General features: G+C 40.7%; 1 protein-coding gene across 9 annotated transcripts in view; it reads left to right on the top strand.

Moving 5' to 3' along the window:
- The window catches only part of ANKS1B (ankyrin repeat and sterile alpha motif domain containing 1B), an 823,383-nt gene that overhangs the window by 413,653 nt on the left and 393,758 nt on the right, over window positions 1–15,972 (top strand). For all 9 annotated transcript variants that reach the window (XM_075933985.1, XM_075933942.1, XM_075933974.1 and 6 more), the window contains 2 exons: window positions 7,562–8,142; window positions 13,871–13,940. In XM_075933985.1, the coding sequence (XP_075790100.1) occupies window positions 7,562–8,142; window positions 13,871–13,940 (651 nt within the window). The remainder of the gene's footprint in view (window positions 1–7,561; window positions 8,143–13,870; window positions 13,941–15,972) is intronic.

The raw sequence follows: 15,972 nt of genomic DNA, 5'->3' as shown, positions 1-15,972 counted from the left end.
CTGGGGTGCATCATTTAGTTGCAGGTTACTTTGGCCACTTTAAAACTTACTATGTGGCTTCCCATTTCTTCTGGGGCCCCACAGTGTGTCAAGATGGATCCCTTGAAGGTGGAGACTGGCTACAGATGGGCCATGCCCAGGTCCCATTTCTTCCTTTGTGAAGTTTTACTGATGGACAAATAGTCTCCATGACCAACCTCCTCCATAAGGCCACAAAATTTGTTTGGACATCCAAAACTCACCATGCTTTCAAATACCTTCAAGTTGCCTTTACCACTGTTTCCATTCTAGCACATCAGCACTCAGCCCAGGTATTTATAATGTAAGCTCATGCCTCCAAGATACTCTGAGAGAGCTGCTCCCAATGGCTATGTCTACACTAGCTCGTTAATTCGAGCTAGGTAGGCAAATCAGGCAATCAGAGTTGCAAATGAAGCCCGGGATTTAAATATCCCAGGCTTTTTTCGCATGTTCCCATCCAGCCACCATTTTAAAATCCCCCTTAGTTCGAACGAACTGCCCGCGGCTACACGCGGCAGTTTAAAGTTAATCTGAACTAAATCCTTAGTTCGGATTAACTGTGACACCTCATTCCTCATTCCACAAGTCCTTAGTTTGGATTAACTTTAAACTGCCGCGTGTAGCCGCGGGCAGTTCGTTCGAACTAAGGGGGATTTTAAAATGGTGGCCGGATGGGAACATGCAAATAAAGCCTTGGATATTTAAATCCCGGGCTTCATTTGCAACTCTGGTTGCCTGATTTGCCTACCTATCTCGAATTAACGAGCTAGTGTAGACATACCCTCAGAGACATAGTCCATAGCAACTGTTTTACCTCTATGTCTACTATCCCTGAATACTCATCCTCGCCAAACAGAATTATGAAGTACTATGTAAGGAATTACTCACAATTAAATCAGTCATCAGAGAATGACACCTTTACCTCTAAAGAGCCCAACACCCAGTGCAAGTCTTTTCTGACCATGAGAACCTTGACTATCTATGGAAAACTCATGCCTTGCACCAAAAGCAGTTCAGATGAACATTCTTTTTTTCTCTCTTCAATTTTGTCATCACCTATAACCCGGGAACCAAGAATGAGAAAGCCCATGCCTCATTTTGAAAGGGGGAATGCTACCACAGAAGCAAAAAGCAACCAAGAGCCACCCTTTCTCCTAAAACCTTGTAACTTCTTGAGTGCCATAATTTGCCACACCTCAGCAGAGTAGCTATGTTAGTCTGTATCTGGCACCTTAGAGACAAACAGATTTATTAGAGCATAAGCTTTTGTAGGTAAAACTCACTTCATCAGATGAATTGGAGTGGAAGTTATATATTCCTGCTTCTGTAACTTCCACTCCAATAAATCTGATAAAGCGGGTTCTACCCACGAAAGGCGATGCCTAATAATTTGCCAAGACCTACTTAATCCAATCTGATCCACTTCATAGGGCATTCTATTAGCTCAGGAGGTGACGGAACAGCCTGAGCAAATGAGAACCAATACTAAAATGCACAGCTCCACACAGGATAAGACCATATATCATGATGAATGTATATATATTCCATCAGGTTGCCCCTAGACAAAAGTTCTCAATTTCTGCCATGACACTTTGTTGCAGGCTGCTTTGGACACTTTAAAACTTTCTATGTGGCTCCCCATTTCTTCTGGAAGCCCCACATGTGAGCTTAAGTTTCTGACTATGTCGATTCCTGAGCTCGGTGTGCCCACTATGATAATATGTTCCAAGCCCCTTAGTGTTTTAATGCCTCTGAAGACCACGCTTAGGTTCTGGGTTTCAATCACCATGGATTTCATAGTGGAAGTTCTTGACTCTAGCCACATTGTGGTCTTGGCTGCTATATATCAACTGACTAAAATGGTGTCCTGTGACAGCCTGCCCTCTGCTAAAACAATGGCTCGACTCCTAGTGGTTCATATGATCCATGTTTGTAGGCTTCCAGAGCAAGGCCAACATTTTGTCTTTCAAGTTAGACTAGCAGTTCAGCAAATCAAACCCATCACCTTGCAGCGCTCTGAACCTCTTAAGATGCATTTTCTACTAATCCCTGCTGAAGCCTTATACAGAGAACCTCTTTTCCAATCTGTCATATCAGCTACTTTGCCAGTTCAGGTCTATGGCATAAGGAATACACAGTCCATTGTATGCTCTACTGTAAATTGCAGAGGGGCAGACTATATTATCTAATTGACTGAGAGGGGCTATGATCCCAAAGAAGTCTCCTGGGAGTCTGCTGCCCAAGTCCATGCCCCTCATCTAGTAAAAAAGGATTAATCTAGACCATACAGATAACCCAGGCCCAGCACCCACCTGGAGGAAGGGTGTGCGTAAAGTGGGATGCAATAATAAGATGCAGGGATTAGAACCTTGATCTCTAAACAGCCTGGGACAGCTGATGACCCCCCCTCCTCCCCCAGATGGTGAGGCAAAGCCACACTCAGTGAAAATTTAGAGAATAAGTACCACAGGAAGGCCAAGAAATTCAGCATTACCAGGGTAAGCCTCTGATTAGCCAAGTGCCCTATTTTAACTGTGATCAATATCCCAGGAAGTTGTGTGCAAAACCACACAGACTTTGATACCTCACCTTGTCTCTTGATCTCTGGCTTCTAGTTCCAGCCTGATTCTCGTCCTGATTCCTGCCTCCTGATTTCAGCTTGATACTACTTTAGATCTCTGGTCTCCTACATCAGCCTGACTTATTGAACCCAGCTCTAGCGATTCCTCCAACCTTTGCTCACTGAATACTGTCCCTTACATGCAGGCCTCAGTCCAGCTGTGACTGGTAGGCCAGATCACCTACATCCAGTTCATTTACACTAAAAACCTTCAGAGAGTGAGAAGTAATATATACAAATATATACACTGGATTTATTTAAAGAATATTCAGTGTTCAACTGAAAAGGGGAAAATAAAATTATACCACAAACAATTAGAATATTCCATTTAGATCAAATTACAGAAATGAAAATGCCTAAAAATAGAAAAGGCAAACTATCAACTAACACTTCTGTAAATTAGACACACAATCAGAGAGATACTATTCGTTGATTTTAAAGTTTTTCCAGTTACAGACCAACTCGGCTATCCCCTGAAGCTTTTGAACCAGAGAGATATTTCACAGTCTTGGGTTTTAGGTGCATACTCAGATTATTCCTGCTTTCTAAGTAGAGTTGAGGTCACATACAGATGCCACCTTCTGAATTTACCCTCCAGGTTATGCTCTTACAGAACTCATCCAGTGAATTTAAAAAGTTGAAAGAAGTTAAGGAATTTGCCTCTATTTTCCCACAAAACAGCCTTTCTGATGTCATTGATTCTACAAGCATTATCACATCGCACATCTTCTCCTTTACCATAGCATCCTAAACCTTCTCTGTTCCAAAATGCTCAGGTCTGCCTAACAGATATATTTTAGGCATCTGTTTTTCAAAGAAGATAAGTAGTTTGTTTAAACAGGCCATTACATTCCTTCTAGTTCTGCACAGCATTTTGCAGTAGCATTGAGACATGACCAATGAGCTTGGAATAGTAGTTCTCCAGTTTTTTCAGACTATTGAACAGTGAGAGAGAGAGGGCTGTTCTGTTCTGTTCTGTTCTGTTCTGTTCTGTTCTGTTCTGTTCTGTTCTGTTCTGTTCAATCTCCTTTCCCAACTCTCTAGATCTCCCACTGCTTGCTTCTCAGATTTTGTCTCATTTTATGGACTGCCAGGAAGGCTTCTATGAACCATAGTTTAATGTTGATGGTTTATGACAAGTTTTAGCAAATGGAAGGGAATTGATCAACTTTCTTGCCTATGATATGGTGATTTTCCTTCTGATAGCCTTGCTGTGTATAAAATCAAACTGACTTTACAAGTTTTTCATACATTTTGTATACTGATATAATTATTTATCTTAGAGGTATAATATTTGACTTGTTTTTTAAACTGAAATAGTTATACAAGTATGTGATGGATAGGAGGAGTGCTGGCCAGTACCTGGTGATTGAGGGGTTAAACTCAGGTAGCTAGCAAGGGTGTTGGCAGGGGGCCAGAGAGTAGCTGATGCACTTTCCTGTGAAGGTTTCCCAGATTAAGCCAGTTAAATTTTCCCTCTATCCAAGTTATTGTATTCCATGCATGTGGGGAGTCATGTTTAATTTTTTGTGTATTCAGTAGTAAATGTAGCATGTGCATGTATATTACTCTGTTTTATTCTAGACCTCCAGGAAGAAATCATAGCCAGTGTGGGCCACACTGTCCAGCACCGTCTGTGATTTAGGGTGTGTGTGATGGATAGGAGGAGTGCTGGTCAGAACCCGGTAAACAAGGGTACGTCTACATTTACACCCTAGTTCAAACTAGAGATGCAAATGTAGGCAACCAAAATTGCTAATGAAATGGGGATTTAAATATGAGGAGTAACCAAGGGGTTTGGTTTGAACTAACGCGTCCCGGCGTGCACTTTTACTGTCAAAACAGCTGTTGAGCGGCGTAACGCGCCGACGAGATCATGCTAATTAAGTGTGGGATATTTAAATCACCGCTTCATTAGCAATTTCAGTCGCCTACATTTGCATCCCTAGTTCGAACTAGGGTGCAAGTATAGACGTACCCTAAGGGATTAAACTCAGGTAGCTAGCAAGGGTGTTGGCAGAGGGCCAGAAGAACCAATGGGGATACAGTGCTCAAATATGACTTGTATAAAATACCTTACCTGTTTTTTTTGTGTGGGGAAGTTAAGCCAGGATTTGAGAGACACAGAATGATTTAAACCCAGGAAGGACTACCATATCTCCAAGGAATTTGGGGCATGGAAGTGGACTGAACCAGGAAGGGATCATGAGTAAATAATGGGAAACATGTTGTACCTCGGTGTTTTCGTACCTTGGTACCTTCGGTAGTCTGGACTGTCAGTGTCAGTGTCGTGTGATCAGGGTCATCCTGGCGCGCTCCTGACAGGACCTCTACTCCATTGGTGGTGATAAACTTTCGGCTGCATGCGTAACAATTGGTACTCCCTTTATCTAGAGTGTTAGACCCCGTGGACTTGGGTCAACACAAGAGATCTCTGAGAGGCCCCGGAAATGACAGATGCAGGCGGTTTGAAATCAATCGAGCAGGTTAATTGTCAAATGCGAAGCTCTACCAGTTGGTAACAGAGATCAGTACAATGTTACACCACTGGGCACTATGGTCAGCGTTGACAAGGTACCAACACCGGGCAGGCCTATTGCCATATATCAGATATTAACAGCAGTTAGTCAAAGTTAAGCTTCTGTGCATTCTGTAAGTTTAGGCAATGACTCCTGCCATTCAGGCGCCTAGTGCAACCCTCCCCCCTCCCCAAGGTCGGCCGGAGAGCACCCTCTGCGGTGTCCTTTTATAGACAGGTACAAACAACTTACATCCTTTCTTTACGTACCAGGTTACCACCTTCTGTTTCCTAGTTACCACCTCTCACCTTATGGAAGGGGGGCTTACTTATTATCCTTCATGCTGTCAATTCCGACCTGGTCCTGAACGTAGGTCGGTATGTGCATTAGTTTTTAGGGAGTTTTTGTACCAAGACATTTCTTATTAAGCTGTTCCATTACTCCCCTTTGGCTGACAGTCTGTACCCAGTGCCTTCATGTGTCTTTCCATGCTCGACCTAACTTACACAATCACACAATTATCAATAGAGCTTCTTTCTTGGCTCCTGTGTTACTGAACCAAAGTCTTGCTCACTAGATTGCAGGCCTGTTGCTGTTTCCATGTTGCAGGCCTTAGGCCTGCTGACTCCATATTACTGACCCTCAACTTACTATTTAGTTGTGATTAGGATATTTTTATTTATTTTTGTGGTTTGGTTTGAACTTCTCTGTGTGAATCCATGCCTCCCCTCCCCCATTCACTATCTAAGAATTGTTCCCAGAGATTTTCTCTGTTTTTAAATTTGTTTAACTTATTTGCTCTGTAACACCTAGCAATCAAGTATGCTTTATCAAGTATATCTTTTGTTTTGTTAATAAAAATAACTTTTTAAGGTAATGATTTGATTCTTGTGTCCTGAGAAGTAACAGGGATCTGTGTGTGAGTGTATATTTGCCTGCCTAATACGGGATGGACAGCTACCAGAGCCTGCAGGTTGTTTCTCTGTTTACCTTTTTCAAGCTCTTTTGGGGGAAAAGAGCTTGGGGTACCCCTGAAGAAGGAATTCAGGTGTTCCATCCTGGTGTTTTAGGGTGAAATCACTTGAGATGGCAGCTTTTTGGGGATTTTTTTCTTAGAGCCAATGCATCTATGACCCTGGGAAGGTAGTCTTTCTTTCTTTCTTTCTTTCTTTCTTTCTTTCTTTCTTTCTTTCTTTCTTTCTTTCTTTCTTTCTTTCTTTCTTTCTTTCTTTCTTTCTTTCTTTCTTTCTTTCTTTCTTTCTTTCTTTCTTTCTTTCTTTCTTTCTTTCTTTCTTTCGCTACATCTAGACTACATCCCTTTTTCGGAAAAGGGATGTAAATTAGACGTATCGCAATTGCTAATGAAGCAGGGATTTAAATCTCCCGCGCTTCATTAGCATAAAAATGGCTGCCGCTTTTTTCGGCACGGAGCTTTGCCAGAGAAAAGCGCCAGTCTAGACGCTGATCTTTTGAAAAATAAAGCCTTTTCCGAAAGTTCCCTTATCCCTCTTGAAATAATATCCATACTGTGGGGGTTGTTTTCTTTACTTTTTCCATTATAGTGAAAGCAATACAACTTTTATGTGTGTAGAAGCCCTCGGTCCTTTCTCTTGACCTGGGTTGATACAGGTTTATAAGGACAAATGTTCCTAGTGGTTGCTAAAAAGGTATGTTTTCTGCTAAATCATACAGAAAGCTAATTGTTAAAAGAGATGAGACATGGGATATTTTGAAGACAATAAAATGCATTTAATTTCCTATTCTTTTTTTACAATGATTGCTGTTGTTTTGAAACTCTTCTTGCAATTTGCAAGACATAAACACATAATCCAGAACAGTTCTTTAGTTGATGAAAGGATAAATGAATCCTAGTTTAGATGTCACTAACTAGGCTATAGAAAGAGTAATTGATGATAGTACAATATTTCTGTCAATCACAATTGCAAATGCATTTTATTACCTGTAAGTGTACACAAATAATTTAACAGCAGATTGTATAGTCTGTACCTATTTCTTTTTAAAAGCAAATTTAGATAAATCATCAAGATAGATAAAAATAACCATATGTACCCTAACAATTCCCTTTTCTACTAGTTTTTATTTTCAGCACTCTTGAGGTGCTTATGTTTATTTTCCCCTTAAAGTAAGTCAATTAATCACATTTATCAGGAAAAAAAATCAGAGTGCAACTTCCTGAAAGATTAAGAATAAACCAAATGCATGACTGCTAAGATAGGAAACATACAGTTTCCATACATATTTAAGTACAAAAGATCATACCAAAAATATCCCTTTGTTAAGATAAGTATGATTTTTAAAGTATGATCAGTATGATTTGTATCAGAAAGTATCAGTATGTTTTGATGAAAATTATAAACAGAAAACGCTTACTATTTTGCAGAAAATCTTTGTCAGCAAGAAACATCCACTGAAAATAAGCTTCCCAAAGGACACCCTGCTGAGCAATTTGCTGGTCTACTTCATGGATCTTCACCTATATGTGACCCACCTGAAAATCCACTTCAGCTATATAGTAAAGCAAACCATTGCAGTGATCAACAAGAAATCAGTTTAAACAAGAACACAGTACAACAGAGACAGCTACAGCAGGAAAACAACCCTGATCCGCCAGCTAAGAAAAAAAAACCACAAGTTGTAAACAGAACCATATTTCATACTAAAATTAATCCTTTAGAAAATAATACATTGGTTGGCACAACAACAAGAATAAGTGAACAATGGGTTATTACGACTGGGGGATTTGTGGAGCGAGCATGCACACTTGGGAGGATCCGATCTTTGCCAAAGACTCTGCTTGAAATGCATTTATCCAAAAATGTTTCAAAGTCTGACTCTAATCTCATCTCTTATCCATCTAATGGGAAAAAAGCAGGAAGCAGCTGGAGTGAACCCATATCAAACCAAGAAAATTCTAAAGGAAATTCTGAAAGAACCCCATCCTTTACTTCAGAATGGGAAGAAGTAAGTCTTTGGTTACATTGCACAAATAAATGCATAAAATTGTGAAGAAACTTATTCTCTTTTCCAAATTACTGGGGGAAGAAATTATAAATTGAATATGCTCAATAGGAAATCCTCAGGGAATGTGTATCATGGAGTACTACATAGCCGTTTGACAGCTAGGATAAAATGGAAATCCACTTTTGCTCTCAATGCCAAATTCTTAGCAGAGTCTATTGTTTCCATAGGGAATGAAGTCAACCAGAAGTAATCTGTAACTTTCTGTGATGTTCAGGAGAAAGCACATATTATATCCTACTAAACCTCTACACTACTAGAATTTATAAATTGATAAAATAGCTTCATATTGCTGCTTCTCCTTGCTGTTTCAGTGCTTGGTGATTATTTCAGTTAGCCTCTTCGGGGCATCAGTTAATGAGACAACAGTAAATGGCAGATATGAAAAATCTGTAGATTCTACTTTTTTTTGGTGGAACAAAACCTCTGAATTTTCACAAAGCCTTGATATATAACACATCCTCCGTCAGTCCCACTTTTACATTGCATTTTGTATGTTCCTGATCCTTACAGGAATGAGCAGGTGTTGGAGGGGAGCTGTGCTTGGGACTATTTTGATTTGGGATGTTGGTACAAATTAATGCTGCTTTTGTGATATATTTGAAGGACATTTTTCTGCAATTTCAGAATTTAGTTGAAAGTTTTCAGTATTTTTTACAGAGTCTTTACTTTGAATTTTTCTTTATGGCTGCGCTAAATGTTAAGCACATAAATTGTCTCCTGTAGAGACTGAAGTTCCTATCTTATTGTAATTAATAAGTTGGGAGAGGGAGGTGTTTGAAATTTTGCAACTATTGTGTAGCTGCAGTCGCATTTCTTTAAAGGTAAGCTGCAAAAGGGAAATATCCCTATCCCATACATACACCCCATAGTGTCAGCTCCTGCCAGTCCTACCCCCAGCAGGGCTGAATAATCCCAGACAGGAGACACCATAGCTTGGGTGGGGCTGTGGGCAGTATAGCCATGTTGCAAGGAGAAGTTCCTGCTGAAGGGGACTAGCTCCTAAGTGCGAAGGATTCCATACTCCTTTTTGTTAGCTGCAGTGTCTCTTGGGAGTAGATCCCTACATATCTCAATGTCTTACTGCATATATCTGTGGGTAAACATTTGTATCCAGGCAGGGCTCTACATATAAAGAAGGCATAAAAGGTGCGTAGTGTTTGGTTTGGTTTGGTTTATTTGTCTTGTTATTCAAAATTAGAAATGTATGTCCTATTTTTCCTGAAGAACTCTTAACAACTAGTAAAGTGCTGATATCACAAGAGTCAAGAGGATGAAAACTGAATAGTAGAGGAGAGAAGGCTTTTTTAGTATTCCCAGTTTAAACTTTCTTTTAAAAGTATTATCACCTAATTGATGCCAATGACTAACTAAGGTTGAAGAGAGTGAACATTTTAGTTAAAGCCATCCCACTACTTATTTTCAATAAAATTTAAAAACTAACAGTGCTTACCCTCAGAGACATCCATTAGCTCCTCTAGCAAAACCAGGCAGAAAAGAGATTGATAGTCTAAAGGCTTGTCTACAATAAGGTTTTGTTTGCTTGTTTTGTGTAACAAGGGTTTGAAACCGGACTAAGCCATTTTCTGGTGCAGATAATTTTTTACTCCAGTGCACCTCTATCATCTGTGCTCATGGTGTGAACTGTAATGCTATTATATGAGCTATCTCTAGTGGAGACAAGCTAAGGATATTTTTAAAAAGTAAAAGAAAAAATTGAAAAGAAGCCTAGAACCTTCATACCTTCATTTTTGTCTCAGAAAGAAACTCCCTTTTAAAAACAGTTGTTGCAGGTCACTTTCACAGCTGATTTAATAAGTTACCAGTAAGATAGATTGAATTGTGAAGGTTATATCTTCTCAGTGGAAAAATGTTTGGAGTCACATTATAATTTTAGTTACTGGTGTACATTTTAGGTTATTGAGATTAAACTAGAGCCTTTAAAAAATGTAAGCGTCATTTACCAGAAATTGTGTAGTGGTTTTAAAATTGCAGATGCTGGAATTTTTATATCATCTCTGATTTTTCTCCTGCCACAGATATTATTATTTAGGAAAAAATGGAACTCCTCTTTCCTAACATTAAACATATGAATAAACGACAAAATGTTTCTCTATTTTCAAACTCTGTTTACTTATTATCATCATGCTTTCTCACTTATTATATATACCATTCCAACCCTGAGACCTACATTTTTGTTTTATAGTTTTCCATGGAAAGTGGAGGGTGGAGCTGAGGTGGAGTTGCACTAAATTCAGTAGCTCTGATATTAAAAAGGGTAAAAGGAATGGCCTGGGTAAATGTAGTACTTTCAGACAGATATTGTGATTCTTTGCAAGATAACTGAGCAACAGAAATAGGATTCAATTAATAATGAATTAAAGGAGAATATATAGTTAATGCCAATCAACATGGGTTTATGGAAAATAGAATCTAACTTGATGTCTTTTTATGAAATTACAAATGTGGTTAATAAAGGTAATAATGTTAATGTAATTAATATACTTCTATAAGGGGTTTGAGTTGGTGCTGCATTACATTTTGATTTAAAAATTACATTTTGATTATAAAATTTAAAATGAAACACAATAAATTGAGTAAAATCTGATGTGAACTGATACATCACAAAATGTCATTGAGCAGGTGGTTTTCTGTTGGGGACTGGGTCTTGGCTGTATGCCATTTAATATTTTTATTAGTGACCTGAAAGAAAACTTAAAATCGTCACTGATAACATTTTCAGATGACACAAGCATTGGGGAGTGGTAAATAATAAAAATGACAGGTCACTAATACAGAGTGATTTGGATTGCTTGGTGTAATTTAATATCACTGAATGTATACACGTAGGAACAAAGAATATAGGCCATATTTATAGGATGGGGCACTCTAGCCTGGCAAGCAATGTCTCTGAAAAAGATTTGAGGTTGCGATGGATAATTAGCTGATCATGACCTCCCTTTGCAGCACTGTGTCTCAAAAACTTAATGCAATAGTTAGATATATAAACAGGGGAATTTCACATAGGAGAAGATAAGTTATTTTATTGCTGTGTTTAGCACTTGTGCAACTGCCACTGAAATACTATGTCTCATTCTGGTGCCTACAATTCAAACGGGAGGTTGATAAATTGGAGCGGGTTCAGAGCGGAGAAGAGTTACAGTTAAAGGAGTAAAGAACATACCCACGCTCGCTGACAGGGAAGGGAAGGAAAGGGAAGGGAGCAAAAAGGGCAGTTGCCCTGGGGCCTCAGAAGTCTGAGAGGCCCAAGGCTCCCACCCTGTAGCAGAAGCGGCCAGAGAGCTGAGCCCTTTAAACTATTGTCAGAGCCCTTTCAATTACTGTCAGAGCACGGCATACTCCAGGCAGCGCTAAGACTGGGAGGGGGTAGGGTGAAGGGAATGTGCGCCGCTCTCTGGGCGACTCTGAGGACTGCCTGGGAGTTGGCATACGGCACCCCTTCTGTCCGAGACTCTATCCATTCCAGGAACACAGAGTCAGGCACCACACACACCTTGGCCAGGGGCCCGTGAAGGCTGTCAGTGACTCTGAACACACCTACTAGTGATAGACTCAAGGAGCTCAATGCTTAAGAAAGAAAAGATTGTTACAGTCTCTGGCTGTGTCTAGACTGGCCAGTTTTTTTGGAAAATCAGCCGCTTTTCCGGAAAAACTTGCCAGCTGTCTACACTGGCCGCTTGAATTTCCGCAAAAGCACTGACTTCCTACTGTAAGAAATCAGTGCTTCTTGCGGAAATACTATTCTGCTCCCGTTCAGGCAAAAGTCCCTTTACGTGCAAAGCTTTTGTGCAAAATGGCCAGTGTAGACAGCTCAGATTTGTTTTCTGCTTTTTTTTCGGAAAAGCGCTTCTAGATTGGCACGGATGCTTTTCCGCAAAAGCACTTTTTGCGGAAAAACATCCGTGCCAATCTAGATGCTCTGTTCCGAAAATGCTTGTAACAGAAAACTTTTCAGTTAAAAGCATTTCCAGAAAATCATGCCAATCTAGACGCAGCCCCTAAGTACCAACACACTGAACACATGTTAAATAATGGGGTTTTGCAAACAATCTGAAGATAGACAAATTGAAACTGCAAATAAGGCATTTTTAAACAATGAGAGTAATTAATCTGTGGAACAACTTACCAACCAATGATTATGGTGAAGTCTCCATCACTGGCAATTTTAAAATCATGATTGGAGGGCTTTTTTCTAAATAATATGTTTTGAGAATTATTTTAGAGAAACTCTGGGACTGGCTTGTTTTATGCAGGAGGTCAGACTAATAATCTCAGTGGTTCCCCTGTTTTTGAAATCTATGAAACCATTAAAACCCTTCAAATTAACAAATGTGCAAAGGCATCTTGGGAGGGATGTGATATGGCTCACAACCCATATCATGCTACAGTCGGCATAATTCTTTTTCCAGCAGTAGGCTTGGGGGGGGGAACAAGCAAATAGGAGATTAAGAAAATTACGCTACAATTTTAAATAAACAAGCAAATCAGTGCTTAATAACCCCAAGCTAATATCACTATCCATTAGTGTGACAGATGTGTCAGTTTCCTGCAACATCTTTGTATCTTTGAGAGATCTTACTGGATTAATCTTATGGTCACATTATGGGCCAGGTATTTCTTTTTATTTTTGCTTAATATTTTCTGTGTATTGCTTTTTACCTTAAGAATAAATGTACTTACTTATACAGAGCCATGTGTTGACCTATAACTGCTTGCAATGATGCTGTTCATAAGCTTTCAGAGAGAATGCATAGCACATATGCTGGCCTGGTTAGGCATTCTGGCTTGCGGACAAAATCACAGTGTGGGCAAGGAACCATACAGTCTGGTAAAACTCCCGTCAAGTGGGAGAGAGAGACAAGTCTCCACACAAGAGAGGTGGTAGCTGAGGAGCCAATAGCCTAGAATGTGTGCACTTGGTGAATAAAGAGCATTACTGTTTAGATAATCCTCTAATGGCTTACAAACATCATCAAACAAATCAGTGCTTCTTTGCATCCTGTAAATTAAGTTCCCATTTCATATACTGTAAAGATAAAAGAGGCTGTTGTGATCATCTAGTCTGATCTCTGTATAACAAAGATCATAGAACTTCCCTGAATTAATTCCTTAATAAATTAGAGCATATTGTTTCGAAAAAAAATCTAACTTTGGTGTAAAAATTTCCACTGATGGAGAATCAGTATTGGAAAATTGATCCAAATAGTTAATTACTCTCGTTGCTCAAAAGTTGTGCCTTATTTTGAGTCTGAAAAGAATATTTTTATACCTTTGTTTGTTACACTGAGGAGTTATCAAATTTTTGTTCTCCATATATATACTGGGATAAATTCACCCCTTCTGCTGTTACACAGAATGGTTACACAGTCACCATTTATGTATCTTTATTTAAGTTACGTACATCTAAAGTATGACAAAGGGGTTGAAAGTATGCTGATACAGTTATATGTGCATAGGAGTTTGTGAATTGGAAAAGAAAAAGGGGAAAATTCAGTTGTGAAGAATTTGGCTAATAAATTGTTCTTTGTGATCTTCTTGATTACATTGTTGTTTTATAACAGTAAAATGTCGTAGTTTCTGTGTTTGAACATTGTAATCAAATACAATAGATTAATTAAATGAGATATTTTTCCTGCTTTCTCTCTTGCAGATTGATAAGATAATAAGTTCCATAGATGCTGGAATTAACACTGGGCTAGAGATGAATGATGATGCTGCAGGTATGAAAGAAAGCTTTTCTAAATATTACTTAATACGCTGGCTTTTAGGACACATAGGTCATTTGTGATACAATTCTGCTAAGTAACCTAATATGCTGAAATCCATCTTATATTTATTTTAATACCAGTGGACAGAATTAGTTTCATTTACTTTCACAGAAGCAGTATGACAACTATTTCAAAATCATCAGTATCAATGGTAAATTGGAATCATTAATGTTGTTTGTAACCTTAGCAGAGAAAAATGTCTACAAATATTCTCTTCAATAGTGATTTTTTTTTTACAGATGAATCTTTGTTGGCAATGTTGGGATCCCTAGTGTAAATAGCTGGTGACATTATTTTAGCACCAAGTTATCTTACCTTGTTTCAAACAAATCTTTGACACTGCCAAAATAGTGCTGACAGAAACTGGTGCTAGCAACAGTGGGCAATTTTTTCCAATTTCCCTAGAGTAGACAAACCTGAGGTGTCTAAGTCATGGCTAGCATTATTGGCATGTCAATATAAATCTATATTACTTTGCTGAGATATCAGATTTTAGAAATTATCATTTCATCTCCCTATTCTGGTGGAAAAAAGAGTTGCATGGGGAGTAATTTGTTCTCCTTCGAGTGGTCCCCGTGGGTGCTCCACTCTGGGTGCTGGTGCGTCCTCGCGCCGGCGACCGGAGACTTTTTCTAGCTGTTTCTGCCGCGGCGCTCAGGCGCCGTGGCGCCCTCTAGTGTTGTTCGAACTGAAGGGCGCCTGCGCGCGCGCGGCTCCTCAGTTCCTTCTCTACCGTCCTCGGCAGCAGACGGAGCGCTCTCTCTCTGCCAAATCTGTCAGAGAAAAACAGTTAAAATTGTCGTTTCTACCCCCCTCTTCCCTCATTATCCAAGTTCTTAAACCCCCCCTAACCAGTTAAAACAACAAAAAAACAAAACAAAAAAAAAGTTTTTTCTCTGGTTGCGGTTCGCCGCTTGTTCCCCAGCCCTTCATGCCCGGCTCGCTGGGATTTAAGCGCTGCGAATCATGTCGGGATGCCATGCCCGCGTCCGACAGACACTCTGCGTGCATTAAGTGTCTGGGGGAGGCACACCAGACGCAGAAGTGCCAGCACTGCTCTAAGCTAACAGCCAGAGCGCGACGTGACAGAGCCAACAGACTCACGACTCTCTTATATGAGAAGTCGCTCCGTCCCTCCTCAGACGATTCGCCTCAGCAAGCTAAGGGTATGGAGAAAGATCAGCCTCCTACCCATTCTTCCTCCGCGACATCAAAATCGGCTCTCCCTCCGGCCTCAGCTATGTCCTCAGGATCGCCGGTGAGCACTGTGGACATGCCGGGAACCTCCGGTGCGCCGCGGTCTAAGACGCAGGCACCGCACAAGAGAGCTCATTCTGAGCCGAAACAAAAGGCAACGGCACTGGCCGCTTTGGCACCTAAGCCGTCATCGGCACCGACGGCGCCGTCTATGGAGCGCTCGGTACCAAAACAACACCTAACGGCACCGGGCCCTGCACCGAAGAAAGCCCGCACCGAAAGCCTATCCAGTAAAACCTCGGTGCCGAGATGTACGTCGGCACCGACATCACCGCCGAAACCGCACCGCTCGGCACCCTCTCAAAGCCGAAGCCGGTACCGATCCTCGGTGCGGAGTCACACCTCATCGGCACCGCCATCCCCGGCTTCCTCCATCCATTCTACCAGATCACACCATTCTTCAGCTAGTGGCATCGGAACCGAACCTAGAAGCAGATTCTCATCACAGCATTCCAGCCCGTCTCAAAGACCTCCATCTTGGCAAATGCCTGCGGTTCAGTACGCATACCCTCCCCCTCCGCACCAATGGTATCCACACCAATACCCCTATCCACCACCGCCATACGCCACACAATGGCAACCGTGGAGTCCACACCCAAAGAGGTCTCACCACCGGCCCTCATCTACAGTCTCTAGGCCACCTCCAGCCTCTCCCCCTGCTACCACATCAGCTACAGAGCCAAACTCTCCTGCTCCTTCGGATGGCCATGATTCACTTTCTGATGGC

This window comes from Pelodiscus sinensis, chromosome 1, assembly GCF_049634645.1.
Source record: "Pelodiscus sinensis isolate JC-2024 chromosome 1, ASM4963464v1, whole genome shotgun sequence".
NCBI lineage: Eukaryota > Metazoa > Chordata > Testudines > Trionychidae > Pelodiscus > Pelodiscus sinensis.
This window is presented reverse-complemented; position numbering and strand designations above follow the sequence as displayed.